The 26,010-nt window shown below is 35.4% G+C and overlaps 1 protein-coding gene and 1 long non-coding RNA gene across 7 annotated transcripts in view; both read left to right on the forward strand.

Moving 5' to 3' along the window:
* The first annotated feature begins 483 nt into the window (after positions 1-483).
* LOC307001832 (uncharacterized protein) lies at positions 484-10,279 on the forward strand. 6 transcript variants are annotated; one of them, XM_079618817.1, is made up of 6 exons: positions 490-1,087; positions 2,503-2,559; positions 2,729-2,770; positions 4,001-4,123; positions 4,593-4,649; positions 4,733-5,023. In XM_079618817.1, exons 1-6 carry the CDS (start codon positions 805-807, stop codon positions 4,972-4,974), a joined length of 804 nt encoding a protein of 267 aa, XP_079474943.1. In that variant the 5' UTR covers positions 490-804; the 3' UTR covers positions 4,975-5,023. The 6 variants fall into 6 exon arrangements, 5 of the variants coding, with proteins under 5 accessions (XP_079474945.1, XP_079474943.1, XP_079474947.1 ...); XM_079618821.1 differs by lacking the exon at positions 4,733-5,023 and adding an exon at positions 9,753-10,279 and having other exon boundaries at positions 491-1,087; positions 4,593-4,638; XM_079618818.1 differs by lacking the exon at positions 4,733-5,023 and adding an exon at positions 9,753-10,279 and having other exon boundaries at positions 494-1,087.
* A 777-nt stretch (positions 10,280-11,056) lies between these two features.
* LOC307001432 overlaps positions 11,057-26,010 on the forward strand; it is a 42,774-nt gene continuing 27,820 nt past the window's right edge. Inside the window, exons 1-4 of the long non-coding RNA XR_013798242.1 lie at positions 11,057-11,209; positions 14,283-14,404; positions 16,765-16,867; positions 17,541-17,653. This is a non-coding gene — a long non-coding RNA (uncharacterized lncRNA). The remainder of the gene's footprint in view (positions 11,210-14,282; positions 14,405-16,764; positions 16,868-17,540; positions 17,654-26,010) is intronic.

A 26,010-nucleotide genomic window follows, 5' to 3' on the forward strand; every position in this document is an offset into this window, starting at 1 on the left:
TTTGTCTGAGTTTGTTTTTTCCTCTCCAATGGTCATTGAGAAAAACAGAAATGCTGTAGGCTATTTGCTGAAGACAGAGGCATCATACATACTGTAGGCTAATAATGCTTTGAATGGTAAGTAGACTATTCGTTTTACAAATTCAGTTTTACCTATAAAACTGCCTCATCAGAAAAGGTTTGTGAATTAATTAGGTTAGGCTACATAACAGTGGGTGAGATTAGATAGCTTAATACTTAAGTAACAGTAGCCTATAGGTTAGGCAGCTGTCCTTCTTTTGTTTTGACACGATCTTCAACCAACCAGCAACGTATATCGAAAACGAACGTATAAAGTCTGTCTCTATAGCCTGCCTACAACATTACATTTTAAAGCATAAGGGCGAGCCTTAGGCTATATCACACAAGCAATGCGCAAACTTTGCTCTAGTCTAGTTATGCCGGTGCAGAAGTCCGCTTCAAACCCAAGTCAAGTATTCACTACAGAAAGTGAAAGTAAAAACACCTGACAATGAATTAACGGTGCATATTCTCTCAGACACGATTAGAGCTGAATCTACGACGTGCTGATAACGATATACATAGCTAGCCTAACTGTCTTAATTTATTTTCTTACGATTCCTCTTGTGGCCCATTAGGTTAAAAAATGAGAAGAAACTTCCACTTGTATCGTGTTAATAAACAAGTTGCCCCGCCCGTCTAGCGTAGGCTACAGCCTATAATGTCACTGTCCCATATGGTGCCTAGACCTATTTCTTGTACCGGTACACGGCACGCCATGTTGTAGCGTAAACTGTTGTCGAAAATGGATAAAGTACTTTTGAAAAGCAAAACTAAGCTCATCCGTTGGCTTAAATTGGACTGGATTATTATTTTGCAACATGTTCAAGAGCACGAATTTATTACAACGCAAGAGTACGGCAATCTTATGATCACAGCTCCCACGGAGGGAGTTATCAAACTTCTGGACATCATCCATGGAAAGGGTGAAAACGTGTGTCGAAATTTTCTGAATTTGCTGAAAAACAATGATGTGAATGAATTTTCTCCTGAACTCAGAAAATGGATCAAAACAGTGGACACTTCAGGTAGGCTATGTTTTGCAAAATAAAACGCATTGTGCACATTCTTTGCATAGGCTATCTCTTAAAAACAGCTATAAAGTAAGTGGCCTATTTTAGCTGAAAGGCGTCAGCAATCAGTCTTTTTTAAATAAGATTGGGTCTGGGAATAACCTAGCCTATAGGCTGTGTTTTCATATAGAGATCATTCGTGAAAAATGTCATCTTATAAATAAACAGTGTGCTTCGTGCAATTTTTCATAGGGTTCTCACATCCAGCCTCAGTAAGAAGATTTGCCTGCCCAACTTAGAAAATTTGTTATGGTAACGTTAGCCCATGCACTCATTCGCTCAACTTAAAGTAAAAAAAAAAAAAAACAACAACAAAAAAAACATGTAATCCAAAAAGTAGTTTAGCCTACTTTAAGAATGAACAAAATGGCGTCGATGAGTTTTGGTTTTTGAAATAATGATAAGCAGATAAAGCCATCCATAAAAGTAAAGTCAAAGCTATTTATATAGCCTATAGCGCTTTTCACAATACATAGCAGCTTTACAGAAAATCATGATGTTCATAATTTAATTATACCTCTATGCCTTTTAGCATTTAGCAGATTAGAGATTTAGTAGATTTAAATGCTGTTTATAAGATAAGTATAAACTTTTTCTTAAAACTCATATAGTGCACTTCCCAAATTATTTTAACATTGCAGATTGTAGGCTACACATCTGTATACAATAGATGAACAACTTATATTTTATGATCTCAGTCAAGAAGACCATTATTAATAGCCATAGTCTTTATACACTCTTGTTTTGTACACCCAAACATCAGTGCATTTAATCTACTATGCCAAACTTAATGAACCTGCCTTAAAATTCCCTACATTAGCCTACTGTATGTGGGTGAAACGCACGTAACTTATATGTTGTGAAGTGACATCAAGTGTTCCCCTCATACTGTATGTCTCACCTTCACTTCAGCTCATTCTGTCTTTGGGTTGCATTCCAAGGATCAACACATATTAGTAAAAGGATGTATTTTATCTAAGTATCCGAAACATTATATAAGTATCTGGAAGAAAAAATAACGAAATCCGTGGCTCTGTAATTTTTATAAACAAGTTTATAAAAGCTCCTTAAATGCCCTAATTGAACTAAGGACTAATCCTGGCTTAATCTAAGTCCAGTTTGTGAAACCAGGCCATAGCTACTTTATTCAAGCCACAAAAGACAAACCTATTATGCCCAGTGAAACATGGCTTCAGGGTGAATTCAGTCTTCTTTTAGATGGTTCAATATTCATGATTTTAAACTGCCCCGAATGGAAAAGAACTGTAAACTTCATCAAAGTTGTATAAGCATTGGACTCAATTCTTGCGAACAAACAAACAAATAAATAACCAATCTCAAAATAATAATATATTTTTCTAATGTTTCAGTCCAGAAACCCGATAAAGACTGGGATAAAAGAGAAGCTGCTAACAGGTCAATACAAGGTTAGATTCAATCTTTTTTTCTTTTTTTTTTAAATAGCGTAAACACATATATGTGTTTTGTTAAACAGGGCAGGTCAATGTACTGTAATGCACTGCATTGCCTATAGGATGCTTGCATGATTTTTGCCATTTAAAATAACATGGTCTTTCATTTTCTCTCTCTCTCTAGAGACGGCAAACACTGCGGGACAATCAGGCATCCAAGTAACAAGTTAGTGGTTTATATTTATTTGTAATGAGAAACATTATAGAGTGCAACAGCCGGGTTCTTGAAGTAAAAACATTTATTTTCTCCATACGGAAATTGATTTTAAAGACAAACCTAGAGCTAAGAGGTTGTTAATATAGTATTTGCTTCTGATAAAGCCTCCAGCCCGCATTATTTCATCTTATTTTTTTAAATAATCGTGTTTCACAGTGGAACTCCTGGTGAAAACTACATTACCCATGATGCTGTAGTGAAAGTTATGCCAATACAGAGAGTCGAAAAAAAGCAACACACACCAAAATAAGACACTTGACATAATGACATAAGGCTTGTTCGACTTCATGCAGCTCTGCGCAGACCGATCGGCAGCTGACTTGAAGCAGTGCATGCCGGTTAGAAATTTTGTCCGACTTGATACAGCGCCGACGCCACGTGACTGTGACGTATGCCATAAAAGTACAGCGAGAGCGATTCGAGAGTAGCCGGAGAACTCAAGAGCGGCTGCACAAACTCTGATGACGACACAGCTGTTCCACGATTGGCCGGATTCACCGCATGACAACGATCATGTGTGTTTCGTGTTTATTCTCACACCTTTAGTTCCACTAAAGCTCACAAATCAGTTTGTTTTAATAACAGTAAACACTCTTTTCATGTAGTCGCGATGTTGTATTGTGTCATGTTTATCAAAATAAAACGGATTCAAAAATGTCGACTCCACTTCATTGATATAGGCTAGCTATAGGCTTATTTTGAACTTTATTCTTCAAACAGACACTGTATGAAGCAGTACATCAAGTATTGAATGAAAATGTCTCTGAAACATCTGTGTATTTGGCAAATATTGCATTTATTTCACTTCAGATGTGATAAAGTATGCAAACACCACGTGAACCAGAAAGTGTCCGACTTCACGTCTCCGTTTGCAGCTCCTCCCCGTCTGCGCGCGGCAACTCTCACCGATCGGATACATCCAGCCGCAGCCGATGTCGAACACACCTAATACCCCTACCCTCTCAAAATACTGAAATGTTTGTATAGGCTATATATGCATATATATTAATTTCCCATAGTGATTTATATATATATATATATATAAAATCACTATGGGAAATTATTGAAAAAATACTTCTGGAACCGGCGACGGTGAAAAAGAGCACTGGCACTATTGCACTCTATTGGATGTAAAATGAACAATTGACAGATGAACTGACAGATGTTTTATGTAAACAGGCAACATCTGTGCATCTGATGGCGGCCATGTGTTTTCGCCTATCATCACTGGGTCAACTCTAGGATCCTTTGAGATGAATATGACTTTTGCACCCTCTGCCAAATCAAATGTGCCAGCAAATTGTAAGTGTAATACATGAGAAACTATTAAAACAGTTTTCGCCTGTAATGTATAAAATTAGACTGTGTAACAGAGTATATATTAATCTTAATTAAGCACTCCGAGTTAACTATTTGGGACCAATTTTAAGGAAGATTACATTCTGGTCTAAGAGTGTCATGTGAAAATCTGGGATACAGAAAAATGATATGTTTTTGGTACTAAAGTTTTAGTACCAAAAACTTTAGTGGATTGAGTTTTGTAGAATGTGCTAAGAGGAATTAATTGTATTTAGTGTCATGCTCCTGGATTATTCAGACTCAGAATTATAACTATATCAGCTGTTTGTTTGACAGTAGACTCAAAGCTAAATACTATCCAAAAGGACTGTCCTATTTTTTAAATCAATTCATGGCAGCAATAATAAAATAATAAAAAAATAAAAAACATAATAATAATCTCACTACAATCCTATTTTTTCTAATGTTTCAGTCCAGAAACATGATAGAGACTGTAAAAGAAGAGAAAATTGCAACAGGTCAATACAAGGTTAAATTCAATCTTTATATTCTTTCCCATTTTGCCTTCATTTTACTTTTCCAGTTATTATATTTTTATTTTTATATTCACAGATTATCAAAAGTTTCTGAAAGCAAACACCAGTCAGTTGGTTCAAAATGTGAAGATGATTGATTCAATCCTTGATGATCTTGACTTGCACAAGGAATCAGTTGCAAATGTGAGAGCGAAGTCAACGCGCCAGATGAAGATGAGGGAACTGCTGGACTGTGTGAATTGTGAAAGCCTTGCCAAGGACCTGGTCAACACTTTGTTCAAGCATGAAAAATCTCTCATGAAGGAACTGCAATACTAACGGTTGTATTGTTTGGCATTATGTACTTGAACAGTTATATATATATATATATATATATATATATATATATATATATATATATATATATATATATATATATATATATATATATATATATATAATGTAATAATTGATTGGTGATGGAGTTTTACTTTTTTTTGTATTGAGAACCAATGATATTGTGCAAGTAAGAATAAATATAACCAAACTGGGCATATAAATGATATATTGCACATAATAAACAGTGGCATAGTTCACATTTTTTTACAGTAGTTCGTAAGTTCATTCATTTTTAAGCTTTGATATCTTTATAGCCTACATTTAATGTAATTTTTAAAAATGTTTTTCATTCCACTTGACTTTATGATTTCAAATAAAGATGATAATAATCAAATCAAATATAATGTTTGTTTTTTTATGACCATCAAATGAGAAACAACTTAACATCACATCAAGCTTTGTTGACGTTATTTTTACTGCTTACTGAAGACCACACTTACAGTAACTGCATTCCCAGGTTAGTTTTAACAACTTAATTGCATGATAAATACTACTATCCTCCAGAACCTTATGCTATTGTTTGTTCTTGAGTTTTAAGCACTTTAAACTTCCCTATATAAGACACACATTAAGTTGCATTTAAATGAAGGTGAGGTCTCTCAGACTAGTGTACATTTACTAATAAATTTTATTTAGATTTGTTCATTTAGTTGTTATCACAACATTGAAAATTATGTGAAATTGTGTCAACAATTGTAATCTATATAGCATATAAAATATATTATTAGCCTGAGAATTACACTATATACTTTTTCTTTTATACCTTTTTACTATATTTGTTTACTTTTTACTATTTTACTTAACATCGAAACTGCTTAGAAGAACCCATGGAGAAATTATCTTTCAAAATGACATCATGACATAAACCCCTCACAGCTTACCGTCAAATATAATATGTAGCCTATATGCCATTTCAACTTAAATTACTATTAACTGACTTTAAAAATTAGTTGAATCTCGTATATCTTATAAAAAATGTTGAAAAAAAAGAAATGTTGTATTTCCTGAATACAGAGGCATCATACACAATAATGCTTTTAATGAATGGTTAGACTAATAGATTTACAAATTCAGTTTTAGCTCATGCTAGAAAACTGCCTCATTTGACAAGGTTTGTAAAATTAAGTTATATAACAGTGGATGAGATTATTAGCCTATATAATGTGCTGTAAGATGCAAACAACAAGCATATTAACTAACTATAGGTCGAGGCAGCTGTCCTTCTTTTGACATGATCTTCACCCAGCGTTATAACGCAACATAGAAAACGAAAGTAAAGGTATTTCGTACACGTCACTAGCCTACAAGGTTGTAGCATAAACCTGTTGTCGAAAATGGATAAAGTACTTTTGAAAAGTAAAACTAAGCTCATCCGTTGGCTTAAATTGGATTGTATTATTTTGCAACATGTTCAAGAGCACGAACTTATAACAACGACAGAGTACGATCATCTTAAATCTATAAAAGATCCCACGGAGGTAGTTATCAAACTTCTGGACATCATCCATGGAAAGGGTGAAAATGTGTGTCGAAATTTTCTGCATTTGCTAAAAAACGATGACGTGAATGAATTTTCTCCTGAACTCAGAGAATGGATCAAAACAGTGGACACTTCAGGTAGGCCTTTTGCTTTGCTAAATTAAAATTTTTTTGCCAATTAAAAACCAGTTATAAGCCCATGTGCTCAACTTCAAGTAGCCTAGCCTAGCTACATAAAAAGTTAATGTAATCAAAAAAGTAGTTTAGCCTTTATATCATGAATGAACAAAAGGTCGTCGACAAGTTTTGGTGTTTAAAAAAAAAATAGCTTAAAAAATAAAATAAAAAATTATATAAAAAATAAGCCTTTCAGACATAGTCCCAGACTATGCTTGAACTGTTTTAACTGAAAGCAACTTGCACTGACACATCTTAATAGCCTATATCAGTGCCATTGTTTTGATGCACACCAGGCCAATACTAACCATTTTGCAGTGCAGAACCGCAGAACCATACGTGTGCGACAAATAAATCAAATAAATCAAAACTCCATGCACATGGAGTTAATCCTGAGGCGCCTTTCGTCATGACACTCGTAAAGAAAAACTTCAATGTCTTCTTTGAACTAGAAACGAAACATGAAAGGCTCTTTTATTCAATTTGTCTCATCTTGACAGTTTAAAAATACTGCTAACAAAAAGGGTAGGCTACCTCAGGATTAACTCCATGTGCATGGAGTTTGTATTTATTTGTCACTTGACAATTATTGTTAAATGTGTGCCTGCATAACTTTTATAAGATTTATTTTCTTTGGTTTAATTTTGTTTTATATAATATAATAGCCTACTATAATAATTTTAGTTCGATTTTGTATTTTTATTTAATTACACAGCTAGTGTGTGATGCTTTTGCTATTTCAGAGGAAAAAACACATTTTATTTAAATTAATCATTTTAGTTTTTTCAGTCTATCAGACCATACACACATAGAATTATGTTGTGTATGGTCTAAAAATGCTTTTCAATTAAATCAAATGTTCAAACACTCAAGTTTTGTTTTCATTTTATATATATATTTTTTGTTTTAAGCTTTGTTAAATGTATATTTTTAATAATTTGACACAACAAAACATGTACGATAAAGTATTATTTTTAACTTTAAAAAAACTATTAACATTTCTTAATAGTTGGCCTAGTATTGTCTTTTGTTAATAGGACAAAACATAGTTCTTATATTTTATAATATTTGATATAAAATCTATATTTTCCATTAAATCGTTTAAAAAAAATATTTATAATAACGTTGTTTTAAACTTTGAAAAGTTCCAAAACACGGAAGTAGCACAATGCCCTGCTCCGCCGACTTCTGGCATCAGACTGTTGGCTGCGCTGTCGTCCCTATTGCCCTAAATGACAGACCCTAAATGCCCTATTGAACTAAGGACTAATCCTGGCTTAATCTAAGCCCAGTTTGTGAAACCAGGCCATAGCTACTTTATTCAAGCCAAAAGACAAACCTATTATGCCCAGTGAAACATGGCTTCAGGGTGAATTCAGGCCTTTAGAGTCGTAGCTGGGCGCTGTCATGAGTCTTCTTTCAGATATAGTTACATTTTTGTGACATTAAACTGCCCTGAATGGAAAAGATTATAAACGCATTGGACTCAACAAACAAACAAACAAATAACAAATCTAAAAAAAATTCTAATGTTTCAGTCCAGTTAGATTTAATCTTTTTTTTTTGTCTCACCCTAAATAGTGTATGTGTTTTGTTAAACAGGGCAGATCAATGTACTGCACTGCATTGCCTATAGGATGCTTGCATGATTTTTGCCATTTAAAATAACATAGTCTTTCCTTTTCTCTCTCTCTCTCTAGAGACGGCAAACACTGCGGGACAATCAGGCATCCAAGTAAAAAGTTAGTGTGGTTTATATTTATTTGCAATGGGAAACATATAGAGTGCAACAGCCGGGTTTTGGAAGTAAAAACTACATTTATTTTCTCCATAAGGAAATTGATTTTGAACGATAACCTATTAACCTTTAAAGACAGACCTACTTTGAGCTAAGAGGTTGTTAATACATGGTATTTGCTTCTTATAATGCTGACAGCCAGCATTATGTCAGCTTTTTTTTATTTTTATAATAATGTTAAATAGTGGCATTCCTGGTGAAAACTACATTACCCATGATGCTGTCTGAAAATTACCCCAATCAGAGTCGAAAAAAGCAACACACTAGCACCAACACACACACAAAATAGCTCTTTATCTCCACCCACTCCCATGAAGCACTGCGAATGATGTAATCTCCCTATACCCTCAAAATACTGAAATATAGACTATATATACATATTTTGCATATATATATACACATACACACAATTTATATGCAGTAGTTTTATATTTATCCATCGTTTTTAATTTGATTATGCTTTTCGCAATGCTTCATGTGTTTTCAATTCTTTCTTGTACCTTTGTCTTTTTGTCCAACTTTCAAAAACGTTTTTGCTTTAAATCAAAGTTTGTAGTGTTGTGATTCACCTCGTAGCCGATTGGCTTGTTTCACGTCTGAACGAAGACTATTTTAAAATCACTGAGAAAAATCACTGAAAAAATACTTCCGGAACAAGCGACGCTGAAAATGGGGACGGGCGGGCACAGTTGCACTCTATTGGATGTATAATGAGTATATATTAGTCTTAATTAAGCACTCGGAGTTAACAATTTGGGACCAATTTTAAGGAAGATTACATTCTGGTCTAAGAGTGTCATGTGAAAATCTGGGATACAGAAAAATTATTTGTTTTTGGTACTATTGGATTGAGTTTTGTAGAATGTGCCAAGAGGAATTAATTTTATTTAGTGTCATGCTCCTGGATTATTCAGACTCAGAATTGTAACTATTACTAGCCTTTATCAGCCATTTATTTTACTGCAGACTTATCAACCTTATTTATTTACTGCAGATTTATCAAAGCCAAATACTACCCAAAAGGCACGAATTAACTCAATTCATGGCAGCAATAATTTAAAATAATGAAAACATAAATAGGATTATTGTGAGATTAATCTTTTTTTCTAATGTTTCAGTCCAGACACCTGATAGAGACTGTGGAAGAAGAGAAAATGGTAACAGGACAATACCAGGTTAGATTCAATCTTTACATTCTTTCCCATTTTGCCTTCATTTTACTTTTCCTGTTATTGTTTTATTATTTTTATTTTTATATTCACAGATTATCAAAAGTTTCTGAAAGCAAACACCAGTCAGTTGGTTCAAAATGTGAAGAACATTGATCCAATCCTTGATGATCTTGACTTGCACAAGGAATCAGTTGCAAATGTGAGAGCGAATTCAACGCGCCAGATGAAGATGAGGGAACTGCTGGACTGTGTGAATTGTGAAAGCCTTGCCAAGGACCTGGTCAACGCTTTGTTCAAGCATGAAGAATCTCTCATGAAGGAACTGCAATACTAACGATTGTTTAGCTTGGCATTATGTACTTAACCAGTTTTTTTTATTATTATTTTATATTTGTAATAATTGATTGGTGATGGAGTTTTAATTTTTTTTGTATTGAGAACCAAGGATATTGTACAACTAAGAATAAATATAACCAAACTGGGCATATCAATGATATATTGCACGTAATAAACAGTGGCAAAGTTTGTATTTAAAGTTTTTAAGCTTAGATAGGCCTATCTTTAAATACATTTTAATGTAATTTGTTAATGTTTTTCATTCCACTTGACCTTAAATAAAGATTATAATAATAAAATCAAATATAATGTATTTTTATGACCATCAAATGAGAAACAACTTAACATCACTCATGTTTTTATTGCTTACTAAAGACAACACTTAAAGGGATAGTTCACTTTAAAATGAAAATTCTGTCATCACATACTCACCCTCAAGTTGTTTCACAATCACACCTGTATGAATTTCTTTGTTCTGCTGAACACAAAGGAAGATATTTTGAAAAATGTCAGTAACAAAACAGTTACCAGGTCCTATTGACTTCCATAGTATTTTTTTTTTTCCTACTATGGAAGTCAATGGGACCTGGTAACTGTCTGGTTACTGACATTTTTCAAAATATCTTCCTTTGTGTTCAGCAGAAGAAAGAAATTCATACAGCTTTGAAACAACTTGGGGGTGAGTATTTGATGACAGAATTTTCATTTTAAAGTGAACTATCACTTTAATTGCATTTCCAGGTTAGTTTATACTAAAACATTTGCTAATTTAGTTGTTTTAGCACAACATTGAAAATGATGTGAAATTGTGTCAGCAATTGTAATCTATATAGCAACCTGTTATAAAAACATGACAAATATAAAATGTTATTAGCCTGAAAATTACACGATAAACTTGTTTTTTGTTTTTGTTTTTACATTTGTTTACTTTTTGCTGTTTTAGTTTACTTCACAGCGAAACTGCTTAGAACAGATGGAGAAATTATCTTTCAAAATGACGTCATGATAAAAATCCCTCCTCACAGTCTCGTTATTACCGCCACATTTAATGCAGTTATTTGCCCGGTTTCAAGCACAGCCGTGTAGTAGAACTGTCAAACGCAGCAGGAACAGAATTCATCCACTAGATGGAGATATTGGTTTAGCACAACGAGTGAAGAGAAGGAAGGAGTTTGAACCGTGGCCTATCCTGTTGGCGTTCAGCATGACACAGGTAGGCTACAAATAAAAACAACTATAGGCTAATATGAATTACAAACTGATGTTCACATGACAGAGCATTACAGTTTTTTTATTCGCGTTGGTAAGTAATGTGTACATTTTCATCACACGTAGTACCTATTCAGTGTTATCAAAAGTGGTTATGACACAGCCATGAGGTTTTGTGCTAGAACAGAATTTGCTGCCAATCTTCTCATTTCACCATATGACTGAATCTATACTGTAGTTGACCTTTATAAGGCTTACTGTGGCAGTCCATGGTTATCTGTTTAAAGCATCACATGGCGTACATACTGTCATGTAAAATTTCTGACGACTTCTAATGCATCTCTGATTAATCTGATGTTACACAGTCATTGACTATTTTCTCTTCCTTGAACTCTATCCTGCTCTGTTCACAAATTGCAAATCATTCTGACCCACTGAAGAACACACACACACACACACACACACACACACACACACACACACACACACACACACACACACACACACACACACACACACACACACACACACACACACACACACACAAGCTTTCATTTCTATCCTTGTGAGGACATTCCATAGGCGTAATGGTTTTTATACTGTACAAACTGTATATTCTATCCCCTTACACTGCCCCTATCCCTAAACCTACCCATCACAGGAGACATTCTGCATTTTTACATTTTCAAAAATATATAATTTAGTATGTTTATTAACCCATTCCCCTCATGGGGACCGCTGGCTGGTCCCCACAATGGAGGTGATCTCAGGTATTACTATCCTTGTGGGGACATTATGGTTCCCACAATGTAATGTATACCAAGTACACTCACTCACTCACTCACTCACTCACTCACTCACTCACTCACTCACTCACTCACTCACTCACTCACTCACTCACTCACTCACTCACTCTCACACACACACACACACACACACACACACACACACACACACACACACACACACACACACACACACACACACACACACACACACACAATGATTTATATTCTGTACAAACTGTAGATTTCATCCCTTTACAGTAACCCTACCCCTCACAGATAGCTTTCTGCTTTTTTACATTTTCAAAAAAACATCAGTATGATTTATAAGCTGTTTTCCTCATGGGGACCAAACATGTCTCATAAAGGACAAGGATTTCGGATATTGCCGTTTGGGGACATTTCGTCCCTATAGTTTACCAGGCTACACAGACCACACACACATTTTGAACATAGTTATAATCTAAGATAAATTGCTTATAATGGAAAAAATATTTATTACATTTGGTAATCAGTATCGGAAATTGCAAACAAACTAGAAACTATATCTATAGAATCTGTATTTATATTTATAGATGTACCAAATCATTAATTCATTAACCATTAAGATTAGTTGAAATAAATAATAGAGAAATGTATTATACTGAACAAAAATAGATGAAAGTCAAAAGTTTGATAGTAATGGCATTATGAAAGGCAGTTACTGTGAATTAAACATTTATATAGATCAAACACTTATTTTGTGTAGTGAAAATGATACTTTGTGATTTTGTGTATTATTCTAATAACACAATTGAAAACATGCTGAAATGTTTGAAAAAAGTTCACTTCTGATGATCTGTTGTGATAGTATAAGTTTTGAAAATGTACACATTGCTTGTGAAAATAGTACCGAAGTGAATACAAAAAAAATGTATTACACTCGGATGGGTAAGTTACATTTACAGTCATATATTCGGGTTTTGGAGGCATTCATGCTGCTTGCTGGTTTGAGTTTGTTTTTATAAACATTTGTAAGTGTTTATATTCTCTCCTCCATTAGACTTGTGGGAAATGTTAAGTGCTCAGAAGGGCACAAAAAGATCCTTGTCACGCACTGGAGGGTATAAAGCAACATCTTTAACCACAGTGGTTGCAGTTAGAGCTCAGAACCAGACTGTGACTCTAGGACCTTATTGTGCGCTAGCATCCAAGACTTCGTATATTGTATATATACTGTATATTTTTGTTTCATCTTTTATGTTCCACAAATCTCTAGGTACATTTGAAAACAAAAGCATGTTAAATTATCAGAATAAAAACACCATTAAAATCAAAATGGACAATTCTTATTTGTTTATGGAATATTGCAATATTTATTATAAATGATTTACTCAATATTCATGCTCATCATTATTATTTTTTTAAATCCATGGGTCCTCGTAATCAAAATAACTTGTCTGTCTTATTAGCAACATCTCTTCTCTTTTCTGATGATGAAGTGTGGCTCCTTTCAAGTTAGAGCTTTTCCCCATTCAACCTTCTTTTGTGACTGAAGTGTCCTCACTGCATAGGCTAATTGTTATTCCTCGTCTTGCCTGCCTGTCTGATGTTCTCAGGCCAGTCTGATGCCGCAGCCGTAAGCGGATCACTGCCCGCCAGCTCGCGCATCTCGCAGCAGACAGTGTAGTGGTAAACCGGGTCAGAGATTTCTCCTCCCTGAACGACTGATGTGAACCCACACGAGTTCTTATTGCACTTAAACCGCTTATACCAGCACAAATTGCTGGTCTAAATTGGTTTATGCTGGTTTGAAGTTTCCTAGTCAAGAGTAGATTGGAACAGATTGTGAACAGATGAATGCTGTCTGAAAAGAACAAATTCAGAATCAGAGAATGAGTGGCCTAGTGCAGGGTAGGACAAGATTCCATGTTTTCATGTTGGCATGAAATGGAAGTCGCAATAGTTTTTTCTTTTCTATTGTGACAAATCCGAGTGAAACGCTTTTCAAATGAGAAAAAAAATGTAGAGCGGGATTTGATTTTGTCCATCTGGAATATGTTGGGATTTGCTATTGGTCGAACAGGTTGTCCCGCCTTCACGCCAGTAAACACGTCATCAGAGAACAGAAGAGATGTTGTTGTAAAAGCGAGGGGAAGGACACATCAATTCTTTTTAAAATAATGATGTTCACGGAGAAATCATTCATAATAAATACAACAATATTCCATAAAAAATAAGAATTGTCAATTGTGGTTTCATGGTGACTTTAAAGCAACACTAAAGAAGTTTTCCTCTTCGGTCGCCCTACAGGTTGGAAGTGGAATTGTTCATTACCGTGGTCATAAATAATTGAGCCTACCGCAGCTACTGCCGCACGCACGCTCGCTGTTTATCCAGCACCGGCTTTGGAATGAACCATGTCCACAGACAAGGTAGAGTATGTTGCATGATTTCATGAAAGTATGATGTATTGCGACATCATAAACGAAGAAAAACAAAATAATGACTATTGTAACGCTTGACGTAAAGCAAGTCAAATTTGTAGTTTTCTTATGTCTGATTAGAACTACAGAAACGCGACCCGATCTGCCAAACTTCCATAGTGCGGTTATAGCAGATATAGGGCCGCAAAGCGAATCCAGAAGTGCCTTTACCTGTTGTGCCACCCTGTTACGACTTGATAAACCACTGATACGATTTTGGAAACATTAATTTAAGGTAAAAAAAAAAAAAGTTTTTTAGTGTTGCTTTAAATGTGAATTCTACTTAATAGCATTTTTAACATTCTGTCAGTTCAGGGTTAAGTGAAATTTGACACTGCAGAAATGACATCCAGAACAACAGGCATGTCACTTGACAGTCTTGGTTTTGTGTTGATTTTTTAAATGAATACAATGATGTTCAATTGGGTTCAGTGTTCTTTTCGACCTCAACGTTGTTCAAAATGTCTTTTTTTTTTGTTCCACAGAAGAAAGTAAGTCATACAGGTTTAGATTGACATGAGGGGGTAAACTGGTTCAACCACATGACGCTTAACAAATCTTTCATGGAGTGAGGAATGCAAGTGGGTCCTCTCAAACTAGATACTTTAGTGTGTGATTATTGGACATCACAGGCTTACTTAAAGGCCTGGCTGGCACACATCAATTGCAGTATTGGCACAAAGCTTCCCAGAACTCTGCAGTCCTCTAAATAGCTGAGTTGAGCTTAGAAGCATTCCGAAATAGTTTTTGCTTTCTACAAGCTATATTAGAGACATGGGGGATCACAGTGTCAAATGTCTGTTACTTCCTTCTCCATTCTTCTGACTTCCACACAGCTCCCCTTGGGCACATTATTAAACAGCCCTGAGACCCTTCCAGTGAGGGTTACCCTGAAGCTTTTAATAGTAAAAGAGTTTCAAATGACTATTGGCGCTTTTCCACTGCATGGTACGGCTCGGTTCGGCTCGGTACGGTTCGTCTCGGCGCGGAACGGTTCGGCTCGCTTCGCTTTTCCACTGCGTGGTACGACTCAACTCGGTACGACACGGTTCGGTTCGCTTTAGCTCGGTTGCTTTTCCACTGCAGTTAGTACCGTTTCAAAGTGGGTGGGACTGATCGTTAATAGTTGTCCCCTCTTTGTCCCTACACTGTTTGTAGGTCCGGCGGCAATCAACGAGAGGAACGTCTGCACCTCGTCCACTGACCACGATTCAGCCATTTCTTTTATGATTTTTTTTAAACTTATTTTGTCAAGTAAATACTCTAAAAACAGTTGCTACTGCGTTGGCTGTTGTCTGGCTATTTAAATCTAGCGGGTTTAATGTCTCGTGTTGCAAATACAATGACGCTGAAGTGACGATTCTGTCTGACCAATCAGTGATCTGCAGTGTTTTCACGTCACGTTTAGTATCGGTACGGTACGCTTGGAACCTCAACAGAGGTGGTACCATTTAAAGCGAGCCGTACCGTACCGTACTATGCAGTGGAAATGCGCCATAAGTGAGCCGTACCGAACCGAGCCGTACCGTACCATGCAGTGGAAAAGCGCCAAAGCGTGCCGTGCCGTACCGAACCGTACCGTACCATGCAGTGGAAAAGCGCCATAAGTGAACAACCTCTCAGGCCTGAAATGTCTTCACATTTTGTAAACGATTACACACACGCACGCACACACTTACTGAAGACTGTAATGGCTGCTGAAAATTCCGCATTGCCAAATAACATTTTAAGATACATTATATAAAATATTATATTAGCGTCCACACCAGCGAACAATATTGTTCTGTTTATTCTAAGCTTGTGCTTGTCTGTCACTTTCTGGCTGTCAATGTTTTTATCATTCATCAGCTGGATAAAATAATTTTGAAAGTGATTCCAACGATATCGTTTCTCTGTGCCGTTATCGTTTGCTGTGATGTTAACTCTGCTATTCTTTGATTTTGAGAACGATTTTGAGAACTATTTGTTTAAAGTTATCTTTCAACCCCATTATCTTGTTGTTTAGCTACACAATAGAAAGTGTCAGAACCACATTAGAGAAATCTTGTATGGAAGGAAATGAGGAAATCACGCTTCCTTCTCAGAGTTCAGCAAACAGATAATGCCAACATGATGTCTGAGTCTGATTACTTCTTACTTGCCCTTTAAACTTCATTGACCAACATATTTGAAAGGAACATCATTTTATAAATCGCTCAGAAACTTGTTTAACTTGCATAATAATGTGTCATATGAAATAATTCAGTCATAATTATGTCCAGCACTGCCAGTCTGTTTTCATGAATTATGCTTTTAATGTTTATTTTGAGACCATTCAGGGACATTTGGTCATGGGAAATGGCGTGCTGTACTGTATGAACTACCACAGGAGGATTTTGAAGGGAACAGAGCTGAGCTAGTTCAACATGGCAGGTCAGAGACTTAAAATATCCTAATAATATACATATGGAAATGTTGATGTGCACATGGTTTGCTAAACCTCTTGTTAGTGCTTTTTTCATATAAGAGATTGATAGATAGCTGTGTTCAACAAACGACTCTATTTCATGCTGTCTTGTTTACCACATGGCTAAGTGAAATTATAGATGACTTTAATTGCATTTTATTAGCAGGTTATGGCTTTCAGAAAACACAGTAATGAGTTGCAACCATCTCCTATCAGAGCGAACAGAAGAAGGATTGGTTTTAAATGGCTTTTTGATTAGGCTAAATATAATTATTTCATCTTATTAAGTAAAGTCCTTTCCAGTTTGCCATCTGGGTCGAATTTTCACCCTTTGTGCATTACAAAACAATATACTGTAAACAAAGTATGATTCATAAACAAAGTATGAAAACACTATCATCCATAATCAAATTAAAATGTATCCCTTTGTGAGTAGCCGCAGGTGTGCTAATGAGGAGAATCTCTGTATTGGAAGAATTCAGTTTTTAAAAAATTATGGTCCATCCACGTTTTTATTTCCTGCACACACTCTTATTTTAAAGGTGACAGTTGGATCAGATTTGAGGCTGATGTAAATGTGAGTATCATCAGCATAAAAGCGATACCCCAAACCATATTTCTTAATTATTTTCCCCAAAGGAAACATATAAACACTAAACAATATGGGACCCAAGACAGATCCCTGAGGAACACCATGGCGGACTTTCAGATTTGTTGTTTCCCAAGACAACAAACTGGAAACGATCAGTGAGGTAAGATTTGAACTAGTTTAGCACAGTACCAGTGATACCAAGCCAGCTCTCCAGCCTATTTAGCAGGATAGAATGGCATACTGTGGCAAAAGCTGCACTGAGATCTAACAAGACCAAGATGGTAGAGGCAGAGTCAGCTGAGACAAGCAGGTCATTCAAAACACGAACCAATGCTGTCTCTGTACTGTGTCCCTTTCTAAACCCAGACTGAAAAGGTTCGAAAAGCTTGTTGGATGACAAGTGTGAGTGGAGTTGTGCCACAACAACACGTTCCAAAACCTTGGCAAGAAAGGGCAGATTTGAGATACCTGTAGGCCTGTAATTTGATAGGTCTGCCTCATCACATCACGTTTTAAGGACTTGTGTAATAGCTGCAACCTTTAGGGCATTTTGAAACAATACTCATTGTAAGAGAGGTGTTCGCAATGCTACAAATGAGGGTACTAATTGAAGAGAGACATCCCTTAAGAACAGATGTTGGGATTGGGTCAAGGGTACTTGTAGTTGTATTCATTGCCATCACTAATTTTGAAATACAATTAGTAGTTGAAACTGGAGAATGCAGTTTCAGGAAAACTAAGTGGATAGGTCTCGGGAATTGCAGAGCAAAGTACCAAACTGATAGACTTATAGATGCTTAATTGTATCCATAAAAAAAACTAAGAACTTTGTTACACTCCTGCACAGAAGAACAAATTTATGGCTTAATTGGTGCAAGAATTATGTTGATCGTCTTAAAAATCTTGTTTGGATTTGCAGCACCATCACTAATGATATGTAGTACTCTGTTCTTGCTGTTTTAAGTGCTTCAGCATATTGACACAAAAGTTCATCATACATTAGCTTATGGACAGTTAAACCTGATTTCTTATATTGGCGTTCAAGCTGTCTGCTTTTTACCTTAAGAGCCCTGAGCTCAGTGGTATATCAAGGAGATGATTTAACAGATGAAACTAATTCTCTCCTAGGGGCTAACATATCCAAAACAGATGACAAAATATAATTATAGTGATCAACAGTTTCAAGAGTGCTCTGAGATCATACATGAAAGACTGTAATTTCTAAAACTAATGACCCTTTTTTGAGCATTTCTTAAAGATGGAACATTTGAATTAAAATTGAGAAGCTTATGATTACTAATATACAAGTCACTGCTGTCTAGCTGGTCAATGTCCACCCCAACAGAACACACCAGATCAAGTGTATAACCTTTATTATAAGTGGGATATTTCACATGCTGAGTCATGTTAAAACAGTCTAATACCTCCATGAATTCCACAGTTGTGGATCATGTTTCTGATTGTTAGAGCATTCATAGCAAATCCAAATATGTCTTCACGTTGCACTTAAAAATGTCTGCGCTTCTTGCTTTGGCTGGATAGAATATTTGCATATCATGCGACTGACAAATACGTCAAATTTTATGTTTACTTTTACTTTTACTTCAGTTTACTTCATTTTAAGTTGTAATGCTATAGTTCATGTGACTTACGTAGGGTACGTTTTTTCATTCACTTTATGCATATACGTATGTTAACCTCTTAAATTATATTTTTGTGTTGCAGTAAGATAGCCTATGTTAAGTAGAGATTGAAATTCTGAAATTTGAGTTTAATCTATTTATCTTTAGAAATAATGGTTGTTGAGCCAATGAATACTTTTTTTTCAGTGTCCCATCTGCTCATGGATCTTATTTTAACTGTTTGACTGCACACTATCTATTCAGCAGACATTGTGACTAGGGACAAGTGAGTTTTTGGTTTGTTTGTTTTTTTACAGTATTCTCAAGTCTGTAAAGCTCTTACTGAATGTTAAACTCTTATGCAACATCTATCAGATTTATGCCTGCAGAAAGATCTCATCTTCATGGTATCAGCAACAGACATTATTCCTACAGTATGTGTTGAGCTAGTGTTCTTGATTGGTAAATGATAACCAGCCAGTGTTGATAAATCTTGTGTTAGTGTTGAACAACGTGATCTGCATCAGCCCAATGGTCTTTAAGAGCTGAATAGTCTATAATCCTGTTTTCTGTTTATTTGCTGACATGCATAAGGAAAAGACTGTATGAAGGAAAATCTATCATATACAAATTGGACATGGTTGCTTAGCAGTTTGTATTGCTGATCAGTGTTACCCCAAAGCTGCTTACGTGTTTTCAATGTGATCGATGATCATAGTAAAAAGAGCTTCATTTACAGTATTCCAGTATTTCAGGGGAATGTAAATTCTAGTACTCTTTTCAAGTGACAATAGTGCCCACACTTCATTCTTTGTTGCATATAATGTTTTTATTTTTATTTTTTTATATTGTGCATAAGCTTATCTGATAATGTTTATGCATGTGAAGCAGTTTGGCACCAGATCTGGACATTTGAAAAAAAAAAATCAATTGGTCAAACAATAAGTCATCCACACGTTCTCCTTCTCTCCTCTCGCTTAGCCATCAGCTACACGTCATCATGAGAATACTAATAAGATTTAATATTTCAATCTGGCTGCAGCAAATGCTTTATCAGGCTGAACAAGTGACCACTAAAGCGGTTTTGTGGCATTTGATGGCAAATTACATCTAAATAATATTCAAACTCCGTTCATTTTTGAGCGTCAATCTGGTGGTGTTTTCTGATGTGACTGACCCATTCTTTCCATATATTTTTATATCTATTTTAGTCTTTCAGCTTATATAAAGGCTTCCCAAAAGTCCAGTTCATCTGACGATGTTGACTTTCTATTTTTAACACCAGCACAAGAGGTGAGGATGAGTCATCTTTTATTTTTATGCTAAGGGGTTCAGAACTCGCTGTGCTATGAACAGGTAAAATGATGGATATAGTGGAGCGTGTAAAACTAGGTGGAAATCTAAATTGCAATGCTTTTTGCGATACTTGAGCAATAAACAGAAATATCAAATTTACTAATTAACTTTTTTCTCTAATCCATTTCCCACACTAATATGTAGGGTCACAGGAACCCTGGAGCAAATGTTTTACTTGAAAACTTTCCTGTGTGCAGGCACGTTAACTCCCCATTAAAGGGACAGTTCACCCAAAAATGAAAATTCTGTCATTAATTACTCATGTCGTTCCAAACTCGCAAGACTTTTGTTCATCTTCGGCACACAAATAAATATATTTTCTAATGAAATCTGATAGCTTTCTGGCCCTGACAGCCTACCAAAGTTTGGAACGACATGAGGCTGAGTGATTAATGACAGAATTTTCATTTTTGGGTGAACTATCCCTTTAACCAAGAGGACAATGATGACAGTCTAGCAATAGGCGGTGAAAGCGCTGGGTGCTTGTTTTTAGCAGACGTGCCCACAGGGGGTCAGTGGTGATCATGCTGGGAAAAGGCTGCAGTTGTGCTCCTTCATTACTGTTTTTTTGCTTTCTATAGTTGTTCCCCCCTTATTTCATCCACCTTAAAAGCCTTTTAATTATACAGAATGTTTTTAGGTTTTTTTTTACATGTAAAAATGCAGAAAGTTTTCTGTGATGGGCATACGTTTAGGGGTAGGGTTATTGTAAGTGGATAGAATATACAGTTTGTAGAGTATTAAAACCATTACGTATATTGAGAGTCCCCACAAAGATAGCAAACCAGACGTGTGTGTGTGTGTGTGTGTGTGTGTGTGTGTGTGTGTGTGTGTGTGTGTGTGTGTGTGTGTGTGTGGGTGTGTGTGTAGTTAGAACTGGACCAGAATGCTGTCTTATGTACTTCTCTATACATTGTGCTCACAATGCACATTTCATTGAAGCTTGTCAAACAATATCCTGAAAGATCGGTATCAGTCGCCTCCACCAGTGCACAATAGAAGGGCCCTGCATTCCACTATTAGCTCAACTACAAATCTTGCCTGCTTAAATGGTCCAATTACGGCAATTTAAACAGTTTAGCGTCAGGGTTGCATAATTAATTTTGTCTAATGCATAAGAAATGTCAAGTGTCATGGTGTATAACAGTGTTTCCATGAGTTTCTGAAAAGCAGACTGATTTGAGCTTTTAAGTATTTGTCATATTGTTCTGTCCTTTCTTTGAAACTAGATAATCTCCTCCTTATCACCATTAAAACTTTAATTGTTGTGTATGTGACACTGACAGCCACATGTCTGTTAAAATCACTATAGATGCCACCTCATCAATACTGTATTTCATTTTAGACGTGTATCAATACAGACTTATGGAAGTCTGTTTCCACCCATCACAATTTGTAAAAAAATTAGTTGTTTTAATTTCTTATATTTGATATGACTTTGTATATATATTTTTTATTTTTTTATTTCGCAATGTGACATTAATCCCAACGTGACTTTATATCTCACAAATGCTTTATTTCTCATACATCTTGACCACAATTGAAACTTTATTTCTCGTAATAGTGTGATTTTTATCTCACAATATGCCCTTTTGTATTTTTTTTTTAATCTCACATTCACTAGTTAAAAAAAAACTATATAACATTAGCATTTAAAACTAATTTAAAGAGATTTGAGATATTCTTTCCTTAATGCAGTTCTAAGTAGAGCTATATAATGTCCAATACAGTGATGCCACGCCATATTTGGTTACCATTTTACATTGTGTACTCTTGGTTTTCAATGCCAGTCTTGCATCCTGAATCTCCAGTATTGTTTCTGAAAAACAATTGACTGGTGTGTAGGTGTAGTTTTCCAGTTTCTCAGTGTCATATGGTGTTTGTGCAACTACGAGAGCCCTTTGTAGGCAGCTTGCACAATAAAGATTTAAGCCACGTGTTTGTGCTTCAGAAGCCTCTCTGATGAAAATCAAGCTCTGGAAACAGGATTGTAATGAGCAGGCAGAGAAAGAGAGTGCTGTTTGATTAACGATGCTCCTTAATGCACAATTAAACGTTATCTTATCATGTTTCTTCATCACTTTTTCAATACAAAACAAATCATTATTATTATTACAATCAGCAGAGCCATTATTACCACAAGGATTGTAAGGTTCTAAGCAAAAACAAAAAGGAAAATGTTGTCCCTGACATCTCTGAAACAGCTTTAATTAATTCTGTGCTTTCTATTTTGACCTTTTCTGTTTGTTTAAGAGAGATATAAACATCTGTTAGTTGAAAGACCCTTTTGACTTGTATTACAAAAAGTGGCGCACAGAAGAAAGTCATGCAGGTTTAAAACGAAATAATGACATAATTTTCATTTGTTGCAATAATGTCGACTATTGTTTTAAATGTACATGTAGATCCTTATGTTTTTGTGTTTGCATCCAGCATTGTTAGTGATCCGTTGGTATGTAAATAATGTGTCTGAGTGCGGCACATAAGCAAAAATCTCATATCCTTGAGTATAAACCATAAAATCAATAATTAAATGATATTATCATTATCCTGTATAACTTTCATGATAACCAGAAATCCCTTTGTGCAGTATTTCTGTGCTCGATTTTGTTCTTCCAGTTTACAATACATCTACATCGTGTTCCTCCAATAAAGTTTCCCAGGCAAAAATGTGCATGCTTCCTCATAAGCAGTGAACTAACCCCATGATGAACTGTAAACTCTGACCACAAACTCTGTCTCCCAGACAGAAGATAAATGTCCTTCAAGTGCTTTTAGCTACATTTCCAGTATTTGAACATGGTGAACTTACAGTCATTTGCACAACTTACGGGATCAGAACAGTCTGTGAATGTCTCAATGAATTAAGGCTGGTGACGGCTACATTACCACAATGTGACATGCCAGCAAGAATGACACGGGAAGGAATCAGTTTGGTTTAATCATAAAAGGAAGTCACAAATGTGCATGTATTACATTAGAAACGTTTTCCATGTTAAACCAGTAGCCTTTCACTTTTCTGCATTGTTTGTGAATGATATCTCCAATTGTGTGGCATGTTGAGGAGAGGTAAGCCATTCTTTTTCAAAGCGATCAGACTTACTATTTTCTCCCGATGGATGTAAAACAGGTGAAAAAAATCCTACAGGCTTACATTGAAGGATGGAAACCAAGTATAATATGTTCGTGGATCAATATCTTTGTTGATCCCTGATGTTGATCCCTGAACAACATTCCAATCAACCAATCATATTTGAGGGACACGTTTACAGTTTATGTCAAGTTTAGGCTTGACAACCAGGGTTAGGTGCCTCTATATTAGTGTTTTTCACCTGTCATTTCCCTCTTTTTTTAAGGATAAGGTTTGGTTTAGGGGTAGGGATTCGGTTAAGAATAAAATTCCGGACAAGAATGTTGTTCCAGGATCAACAAAATATGTCTTACTTGGCAAAGTCACGGTGAAAGATAATATAGATAGATCATAAAATCAGACTAGGCGCTGGACATTTTCAACTAGCAGCCAAATAGCAGAATGATAGGAACGTCTTTCACAGCAAATATGTAAAGATCATGTTAAAACTGCAAACTGTAAAAAGCCATTCACTTTAATAAACTTAGCAGTTCTGAATCTGATTGAAACTGGTCGAGTGACATCGTAAGATTGCAATGTAACGAGACTAAAGTGTTTTTATTACCAGTGCATCAGAATTATATATATATATATATAATAATATAATATAGTTGCATTTACTATTTTGGTTGACTTCAGTGTGCTATCTGTTCCCATTTTTTCATCAATTCTATAGATTCTCTTTCTTTTGGTTGCAGTGTACAAACACACTGAAAGGTCAATATGCTGAAATTATTAGCCCCTGTCCTATAGGGGCAAACTTTTGGCTGTACAATATATTAGTTGATTTTAATAGATTTACAAATATATAAGATACCAGCTAATTGTGATGGATTTTCACACTCTTTCTTCATCAGCTCTATGCAGGGACGCAAAACCCCAAATCTAATGGAGCCAATGGATACCGAATCCTCTCAGGGAAGCTCAATGAAGATGTACTTTAAGAACAGCTTTGTCAGTTGCTGAAGAGGCAAATTATGTCATTTATTTCCCTTGAGCATAACTGAGATGCAGTTATAGTCAAACATTTTTAGCACAAGCTATAAAACTAAGACAAGCATTCATTCATTTTTTTAGATAACATTACATTTATCATGGCCACAAATTCATTCAATCATTTTTTACTGACACATCCACTCCTATTTAGAAGGAATACTTCATGCACAGATTTGATCTGAAGTGTTCCATATGTTAGTTGCCCTTTAAAGCCCTGTATTGATTTGGTCTGTTGTTTGATTATATAACTGTTACATAGCAGATGGAAAAGAGCTCCGAGTTGCAGCTCACTCAACTTTTGTTATGTAATTTAAGGCCTTTATAAATACATTTTCATCTCTTTTCACAGAATGAGGTTATCATATTCAGACTCGCACACACCGATATCATCACAAGTGAGTGGTATTTTACCACATGATTGCCATAATTAATATGTCTTTATGATGTGCAAGAGTGTCTTGAGTGCACAATCCAGCCGGTTAAGAGCCTGCAATGCTTTGTCTTATTGTATCATTCTCTATTCAGTTCTTTTCATTTGACAGCAGCCACGTCATCCTATTAACAATGCTGTTTGTTTAGAGTTAAAACCCTTCTTTGAAAGGGAGATTCTGACAGATTGTGTGGGCATTCAAAAAAAGTGCTTGAATATATCCCCGGATTCTGATAAATACCACCTTCCCCATGCGAAGGGGAGAATCAAAAGAGAGACTGCATTGTAACAACGGACAAATAAGGCAAACCAACAGAGGAGGGAGAAGAGGAGAAGGAGGAATACCTCACTCCATTCTTCTGTTGTTTGTTTTCTGTTTATTTGCTTTCTAAACCCAAGGTTGTACAGCTTTAAGTCATTATGTGCATGCTTTGCCTAGTAGTGCTCTGTAAAGTGAACTTCTAATTAAGTTTGATTCACAAAATGGCTTAGTGCGATTATCACATTTTAGAAATGTAACTAAAAAAAAGCTAAATTTGAATGAATGTGCTCTTGTGAGCAGCTCATGTGCATTTGGGAACGCAACATGCGCCAAAAATGTTCCCATACTTAAAAAGCGTTTATCAACAAAAGTTATTTTTTTCTGTCAAAATAAAAGTATGAGGGTTTAGCGTTTGAAACTGAAGAAATTAAGACTGTAATTTTATACTTGTAATGTAAAATCAATTTATAATTATATTATTTTAGCTAAATACACTTTATTTTTCTTATTTTGTTGTTATATATTTCCTTTTTTTATATTCGTATTTAGTAATAATAATAATTATTATTATATAGCCCTATTGATAAATAATCACAAAATATTGGCCAAAATTTGTGCATCCCCACAAACAAGCAAACTAATTTTTTTTTAAATTGCAATTGCAATTTTTATCAAGGGACATGGTGATGGAAAAAAATATGAGATTGATATTCAGTGCTTT

The sequence above is a fragment of the Phoxinus phoxinus genome (genome assembly GCF_949152265.1).
Source record: "Phoxinus phoxinus genome assembly, chromosome: 7".
NCBI classification, from domain to species: domain Eukaryota; kingdom Metazoa; phylum Chordata; class Actinopteri; order Cypriniformes; family Leuciscidae; genus Phoxinus; species Phoxinus phoxinus.

Coding starts and splice junctions, on each gene's coding strand:
- LOC307001832 (XM_079618817.1), top strand. CDS start 805: ATGGATAAAGTACTTTTGAAAAGCAAAACTAAGCTCATCCGTTGGCTT. Junction 2,560..2,728: donor TGCTAACAGGTCAATACAAG/GTTAGATTCAAT, acceptor CTCTCTCTCTAG/AGACGGCAAACACTGCGGGA. Junction 4,650..4,732: donor TTGCAACAGGTCAATACAAG/GTTAAATTCAAT, acceptor TTATATTCACAG/ATTATCAAAAGTTTCTGAAA.